An 8,364-nucleotide genomic window follows, 5' to 3' on the forward strand; every position below is an offset into this window, starting at 1 on the left:
CGTAAATCCTCATCGAGATTATAACTGGACAATTTGTGAAGAATTGCAACTGTCTCATTTATCTGAAATTATATCAACATAAAACGAAAATTTGTAGTAAATCTGAAAACTTTGTATTCAATGAATAAAATTTCAAATAAAACTTTTACATGTGTAATTTTATTGTTGTTTGTGCTTATTATTCTAGTAATAACTAGTTATTAATCCATTTGTTCTATTATAATATATACCTCATTATAAACAGTTTGACATATGTAGTGTAATGTGAGAAATAAAATGGTCGTCAAAACGAAATCAAAAAAAATACATAAATACATCAAAGCATTCATAAATTCCCATATATACCGATCATATGTTTTAATCATTTTATACGTCATTAGAGAGACAACTAAAGCTTTATAAAAGTACCATACTATTTGTATTGACATTTGTACTTTCAATACTGTGTTTAGCTTGCGTGATATAAGGCATAGTTGTAGGTGGACGTGCCTGTAAATAAATTGTAATTGTTATAATTAATCAAACCGAGAGATATACACGAGAAATATTAAAGAAATTATATTTTTAACGTAGAATTCGATATAAAATATAGTGTTTTATTACTTGCGGTTCGCAATGTATGATTATTTCACCTAATTGAAATTAATTATTCTTATAATGTATATACATATATAAGGTGACTCATATCAACTGATGCATCAAATTATCTCAAAACGATACGGAAAAGTGTATTTCAGATAAAAGTGGAACGATTTCAAGGATGACATAATATTTTTAATACTTTTTGAACATATTTTGTTACATTATTTTTTTTAGGAGATCGAGGCATCTAAAAGATGTTACAGTACAATTTAAGGATGTATTAGACGCACAGTCTCTGCAAAGAAAATTAAATTTGGAAGTAGGTTTAATATTTTTGTTTCAAATAAAATATATACATCTGAAAGTTGTGTCAATTCATTTCCAGGAATTCATTTTTTTCTGAGTTTAAAATTCACTTCCTTCTTAAAAAATCCACATTTCCCCTGCTTTAACATATTCTAACTTAGCTACTTTTTTCTTATAGTAATTTCGTTTTGAAAGCAAAATATTTGTGTCTTTAAGGTAAAGAATTTGTATCGTAAAGCAAAGAATATGTGTACCAAAGGAGAGAATTTGTGTTTTAAAGCAGAGAATTTGTCTGCTTTAAAACTTGAAAAGAATGAAGTGTTAAATATACATTAATATCATCAATTTTATTTGAAAATATGTCAGGATTACATTCTTGAGGCTTCCACGGGTGCTTTCTGTATAAAAGTTAGACGTTTCGTGGATTTCCTCCGTGTCCAGATCCATTCTTGAGATACCAACGTTTCGTGAACTTTGTAGTCCATTTCATCAGGGCGAGGGGCAGCCTGATACTGAGCTGTTCCTCCGGGCATGGTTATACCATGCCTCCGGGCTGTTCCTTTTTATATTACGCTGCTTGTAGGGGTGGTGGTGATGGGCGGAGAGGGGGAAGGGGTTGTGGGAGGGGTAAGAGGTGGTGGAATTGGTCGGTCTTCAATAACCGGGAGAATGGTTTTCCATATTTTATTTATGTTGTAGCCATTATCTCTATTTATAAATTGTTAGGGTGTTTTTGTATCTCTTTGGCTTCTTTATACTTTGTTGGAAAGTATGATGTACTGTTGACTATTGTGGTTCTTTGTCAGAGATGGTGAAAACTCTATGTACTAGTGAGTTGATTGCTGACTGTTTTTGTACTGGGTGGTGGTGCGACTCGGCATGTAGATATCTGTCTGTGTGTGTTGGTTTTCTGTACACTTGATGACCTAAAGTACCGTCAGCTTTCTTAAGCCAGCGGCACACGATGCTTTTTTTCCTGCTGGGTTGCTAGCTGGATTTGCGTGCTTGCTGCCGTGTTGGCAACAGTGCTGGCTGTGCTATTGGCTGTGTTGCTAATTTGGCTTCAGACGATGCGAGTTTTAGTACTGGCTGAGCAACTGGAATTTATTACAAGTACTTAAAAATTCTTAATCTGAGCCCTGAGGAGTCATGAACTTTACCGATAAATATTTTGGTTCGCGGGGAAGAGCAACGCTTTTTCTGTCAGATTCTTTCGTTTTATGAAAAATCGTCGATTGAGAATTAATCGCATGTGTTTACACGCTTCTCAGCGGCCATCTTCAAATGAAGCAGCGTCGTGATTGGTTCTACAATAAGCCAGCATGAAATCAAGAAAAATAGCACCGGTTCTATCACGAAAATCCAGCGGATCAGCCAACAGCGGGGCCTGCAAGCCATACAATTTCCAGCATAGCAGCCAGTCAGATTGCCAGCACAGTAGCACGCAAGCAATCCAGCAGGAAAAAAAGCATCGTGTGCCGCTGGCTTTAGAGACAAGAACGTCTAAGAAAGGGAGTTTTCCGTTTTCCTCTATGTCTGTAGTGAAGTGGATATTTGGATGTTGTTTGTTGAGGAAAACAAGGAATTTACGTAGTTCGGCTCTACCGTGTCTTCATACCACGAATGTGTCGTCTACGAGGTGTGATCAAAAAGTAGGGTGACTTTTTGAATTTCGCGCGCTCTGTACACTCTAATTTCAAAATTTTTTTTTGTTGTGTTGGTACACTCGTCACGATCATATGTTCACAGTTTTGACTATATAGTATATAGCATGTGTTGTTTTTATGTGAGAGGCATAAAGGTTAGACTCGTGTTTGCGTGCTCGGCGATTTTTTGCTGTTGACAATAATGGAGCAGAGAGTTTGTATTAATTTTTGTGTAAAAAATGGTATTAAGTGTTCAAAAACTCTTGAAATGTTGACAGTGGCGTACGGTGAGTCAACTTTGAGCAAAAAAAATGTTTATAAATGGTATAAGTTATTCCAAGAGGGCCGAGAAAATGTTAACGATGAACCTCGCTCTGGACGCCCCAGCACGTCAAAAACCGACGAAAATGTTCAGGAAGTGAAAGAAATTGTGTTGAAAAATCGTCGAATCACGATTAGAGAAATAGCTGATGATCTTAACATATCGTTTGGCTCATGCCAATCAATTTTAACGGATGTTTTGGGTATGACACGTGTGTCAGCGAAATTCGTTCCAAAACTGCTTAATTTTGATCAGAAGCAGCGTCGCATGAACATCGCCCTAGACATGTTGAACGACGTCAATGATCATGATCCTGATCTGCTCAAAAGGGTTATAACTGGTGACGAAACATGGAAAATTGAAAAGGCCCATGAAAGGACGAAGATTTGCGACGATTGAGGAGATTAAGGCTGCATCGCTGGAGGAGCTCAAGGCAATACCCAAAAGTGCATTTCAGAAGTGTTTTGACGACTGGAAAAAGCGCTGGCACAAGTGCATTGTATCAGAGGGGGATTATTTTGAAGGGGATAACATAATTTTGGATGAATAAATGAATATTTTTTTATAAAAATGAAAAACCACCTTACTTTTTGATCACACCTCGTACATAACGGAACCAAACTTCTGGTTTTTTGGATGTTTTTCTGAGGGCCTCTTTCTCAAAATGCTCCATGAAGATGTTGACGATTACAGGAGAAATAGGAGAGCCCATCACCGCTCCTGAAGTTTGTTCATAAAATTGGTTGTTATAGGAGAAATAAGTGCTTGTCAAGCAGTGCTCTATTAGCGGGATGAGGTCGAGAGGGACTTCATGTGAGGCCTTTATTATGTTTAATGTGTCTTTTATTGGGACTTGTGTGAAAAGGGATTCTACGTCGAAACTTACGAGCAGGTCTATGGGTCGTAGTCGGATTTTTTGAATCTTTTGTATGAAGTCCGTTGAGTTGGTTATGTGTGATTCGGTTTTTTCAGTGAGAGGTTGTAGTGTTCGTGCTAGGAAGCGCGATAAGTTGTATGTCGGGGAGTGTATGGCGCTAACAATCGGTCTGAGCGAAATGTTTGATTTGTGTACTTTCGGTAGTCCGTATAGTCTTGGTGGGAGAGGATTTGTAGGTTTTAATGTTGTTTTTGTTTCATTGGAAATGTTGCTTTTTTCCACTAGGATCTTGGTGTTCTGTGCGATTGTGTCAGTTGGATCTCTGTCAAGCATTTTGTATGCTTTGTCCGAGAGAAGGTTCTTTATTTTTTTCTTATAATCTGATGTGACTACTGTCGTGTTGCCTTTGTCGGCTGGAAGCACGATGATGTCTGTGTCCCTGTTCAGGTCTTGGAGGGCCAATCGCTCTTGTCTAGTGATATTTGGTGGAGGGGGTTTGGCTTTGGAAAGGATGTTGGTTACCTGTCTGCGGATATTATCTGTTTGTTCTGATGGGAGTCGGTAGATGGTTGGCTCTATTTGGCTGATAATTTTTTCCTTTGGAACCTTTCTAGGTGCCACTGCGAAGTTAGGGCCTTTGGCAAGTGCAGATGTAGGCTGGGTTCGGGGAGACGCTATTAGCGCTATTTGTGTCATTCTATCTTCATCGTCCATTAAATGTGAAACAAGGATAGTATGACACAAGTAGCGTTGATAGCGCGCTCCTCGAACGCAGCCATAGTATCTTAAGACAGGCCTTTGTTGGATAGGTTCTTGACGTTGAGTAGAGAAGGTTGTGGATTTTTGTGACGGATGATTTATGTATTTCTGTTTCTGTCTTTTAGAGGATAGTGTGAGGGTCTTCGCGGCTTGTTCGTATGTAATGCGATCTAGGGTTTGCCAGATGTCATGCTGCAACATGACGGACAGGAATAGATGAAGTTTAAAGGTTTTATGGGAGATCTGGGTTATTTGTGCCTTAGTGAAGTGGATGCATTCTTTAATAAGGATTAGGCTGGTTTTATGAAGGATGTTTTTGTGAGTTCCTAGGTGGTCCTTGAGTTGTAGAAACTTTGGGATGATGTTATTATCCCTACAGCGTTTTAGGAATGCCAAGTTTGATAGTTTCTTGGCTAAGGAAGACCTGAGTTTGCTGAAAGTGTTTACTTTTGCAAGAATCCTCTCCCCGTAGAGGTATTTGATAACATTCTTGAGGCTTCCACGGGTGCTTTCTGTATAAAGGTTATGCGTTTCGCGGGTTCCCTCCGTGTCCAGATCCATACTTGAGATGCCAACGTTTCGTGAACCTTGCAGTCCACTTCATCAGGGCGAGGGGCAGCCTGATCTGCCTGATACTGAGCTGTTCGTCCGCGGTCCGGGCCGTTCCTTTTTATATTACGCTGCTTGTTGGGGTGGTGGTGATGGGCGGAGAGGGGGAGGGATAAGAGGTGGTGGAATTGGTCGGTCTTCAATAACCGGGAGAATGGTCTTCCATTATCAGGCTGCCCCTCGCCCTGATGAAGTGGACTGCAAGGTTCACAAAACGTTGGCATCTCAAGAATGAATCTGGGCACGGAGGAAACCCGCGAAACGCATAACCTTTATATGTCAGGATTATTGAAATTGACGAAAGAGGTCGCCAACTTTCTAAAATTATACCAAAAAAATACTTAGGCACAATGAATAATTCTGTTAAACAACTATATGTTATTTTTACATCTGATTAATCTCATTATTCTATTCATAAAAGTATTAGGATATTACGATTATCAAAAAATTAATGCTTTCCGAGATATTTAATGTGTCATGTCAATTATATGTGCCAGAGAAATGTGCCTATAATATCTCGTAAATTATTGGTTCTTTATATATCTAACTTAATACTTTTACATGCAGAATAATTATAGAGAAATCATATTACGTAAAAAATTCTATATTTCCATTTTAAAAATGGATAATTATATCTTTTTCATTGCGTCTCTCATCGTATCTCTATTTAAAAGAGAAAAACGTGATCACAATAGACCTCGCTCGAAGCAATTGCACATTCATAGAAAACATTTCTTTAATACTTTTTGAAATATGTCGATGAGAAAGTTAGTTGAGACATCCTGTATACATATATACATTCGCGTGGATGTACGAGGGTCGTCTGAAAAGTTTTGAGCCTCATCATGAAGATGGCGTTACTCATCAAAGCCATTCTGGTATTATAATCGTGATACTTACGAAAGATATCTGTGACAATTGTGGCCACTTTGGACGTTTAGTTCTTGTTTGACAATTATTTGTGTCTTCATTTTGTAAAAATGGAAAAAATTGAATATCGTGCTATAATTAAATTCTTGCATTTGAAAGGCAATACGTCTCAAATTAAAGCCGAGTTGGACGCTGTTTACGGGGACTCTGCCCCATCATTTGCCACCGTGAAAAGATGGGTAGCTAAATTTAAACGTGGTCGTACCAGCTTAGCTGATGATGAGCGTTCGGGACGGCCAACAACTGCGATGACCACCACCGATAACATCGAAGAAATTTATCAAATGATAATGGACGTCGAATTAAGATTAGGGAGATAGCAGAGGCTGTTGGCATATCAAAAGAACATGTTTGTCATACATTGATTGAAGAATTAGGCATGCGTAAGTTAACCGCGCGTTGGGTGCCGCGCTTGTTCACTCTGGATCAAAAACGCATTCGAATGAACATTTCTAAGGTCCTATTGGAGCGGTTTAAGCGAAACGAGTCGGATTTTTTACGTCGATTAATAACGGTTGATGAAACTTGGGTCTACCACTTCACTCCTGAAACGAAAAAACAATCAAAACAGTGGACTGCGAAGGGTGAACCTGCTCCGAAGAAAGCGAAGACGGTTTTATCGGCGGGAAAGGTGATGGCGACTGTTTTTTGAGACAATCATGGAATCGTGTTGATCGACTATCTTGAAAAAGGTAAAACAATAACAGAGACGTACTACACATCATTGGTTGACAAGCTGAAGACAGAAATTGAGAAAAAACGACCGCATTTGAAAAAGAAGAAAGTACTGTTCCATCAAGATAACGTCGTCACACTTCGGCGGTCACTATGGCAAAAATTCACGAATTGTGGTTCGAATTAATTGACCATCCACCTTATTCACCAGATCTGGCCCCCAGCGACTTTTTTCTGTTTCCTAGGCTCAAAGTTTAGCTCGGAGGACAGAAATTTTCATCGAACGAGAAGGTCATCGCATCCGTATACGCCTATTTTGCAAAGCAAGACGCTCAGTATTATTTGAATGGATTAAAGGGTGAGAGCTGGAAAAAATGTATCGACTTAAAAGGAGACTATGTGAAAAAATAAAATTGAATTTGACCGAAAAATTACTTGTTTCTATGTTAGGCTCAAAACTTTTCAGACGACCCTCGTATGTACACAGTAATTCTATTAACTAATTATTACACTATAATCCATATAATATATTGATTGTAATCTTTAGCTTCTGTTATCCGCTGATGCACAAAGATGGATCTGTTTTGTCTTCTGTAATTTGCACTACTTTCGAACAGATCAGAATATAATACACGTAAACATTCATTGGTTCGATGAAATCTGGAGCTTATGCATCTGAATTAAAAAAGACTTAGTTATATCTTTTATATATTAACATTATAACATATTATGTACAAGAATATTAACACTAATTACGTTAATAAATAATCAGAATCGGACTAAATTAGAATTTAATTATTTACTTTTTATGTTTCAATATAATATTTTATACATATATGAGCAGCAGAATTTTAAAATGTGTCCAAAACTTATAACTTGTAGATAACGAAAAAGAAAGCCATCTGAACACTACGCGTCTTACAGAAAATAACAATTTGTCAATCAGTAAGAGAAATGTTAAACAGAATTGTTAAACAAGTGTTAAAAACATTAAACAAATGCATTTTAAGGAGGGATTTTTTACGTTTTAAGGGTAAAAAATTCGATTTTTTTCGCTTTTTTTGAAAACATAGTCTTAAGAATATCCCACAAAAACGTTTTTTTGGGAGAAACGAAAATTGTCCAAAATATACGAGTTAAAATGACGTTGTGTTTGGGGCCGCTCGACCGATTCAAATAGCGCACACCAATCAATTGCTATAACCGGCGCTCGCCATTATTGATATTCAACCTTTCGAAAACATTCTAGAAGGTTTCTATCCAATACAGCAGAGTTTCATTCCCTTCTGAGTGTCACTTTCGCTCGTAACGGAAAACGAAGCGGTACTTGTACTAAAATGTTTCAGAACTTTATTCGCGTTTTTCCCGAGACCGTGTTTCGAATATGGTGATCACGATTCCAAAAAGAATATTAATCCGAATGACTTCTACTTTTACGGTTATACTCAGAGACCATGTCGTTATCGCTCGAACTAGGATTAATAGTCCGGGAGATGATGACACTAAAATGGTCATGATTTGTTACCGCTTGAAATCGTTATAATTTGTCATTTATTAGGTAAACATGCAGGAAACGCAAGTATGGCAAATCTCCCGCGGTTTTAAAATTGATAGCGTGTGATTGAAGTTGTCAAAAATTTGTTGCTTTTTTCCTAATA

The 8,364-nt window shown here is 37.7% G+C and overlaps 1 protein-coding gene across 1 annotated transcript; it reads right to left on the reverse strand.

Moving 5' to 3' along the window:
- Window positions 1-1,875: 1,875 nt before the first annotated feature.
- On the reverse strand, window positions 1,876-4,693 carry LOC108764261 (uncharacterized). The gene is made up of 3 exons (XM_018512401.1): window positions 4,505-4,693; window positions 3,457-4,390; window positions 1,876-1,985 (listed from the first exon to the last, which is right to left on the reverse strand). Exons 1-3 carry the CDS (start codon window positions 4,691-4,693, stop codon window positions 1,876-1,878), a joined length of 1,233 nt encoding a protein of 410 aa, XP_018367903.1.
- Window positions 4,694-8,364: the final 3,671 nt, after the last annotated feature.

Source organism: Trachymyrmex cornetzi, unplaced genomic scaffold, assembly GCF_001594075.2.
Source record: "Trachymyrmex cornetzi isolate Tcor2-1 unplaced genomic scaffold, Tcor1.1 scaffold406, whole genome shotgun sequence".
Lineage (NCBI taxonomy): Eukaryota > Metazoa > Arthropoda > Insecta > Hymenoptera > Formicidae > Trachymyrmex > Trachymyrmex cornetzi.

Coding starts and splice junctions, on each gene's coding strand:
- LOC108764261 (XM_018512401.1), bottom strand. CDS start 4,693: ATGTTGCAGCATGACATCTGGCAAACCCTAGATCGCATTACATACGAA. Junction 4,391..4,504: donor TCTTAAGATACTATGGCTGC/GTTCGAGGAGCG, acceptor CCCCGAACCCAG/CCTACATCTGCACTTGCCAA. Junction 1,986..3,456: donor TTGGTTCCGTTATGTACGAG/GTGTGATCAAAA, acceptor AATAAATTCCAG/TTGCTCAGCCAGTACTAAAA.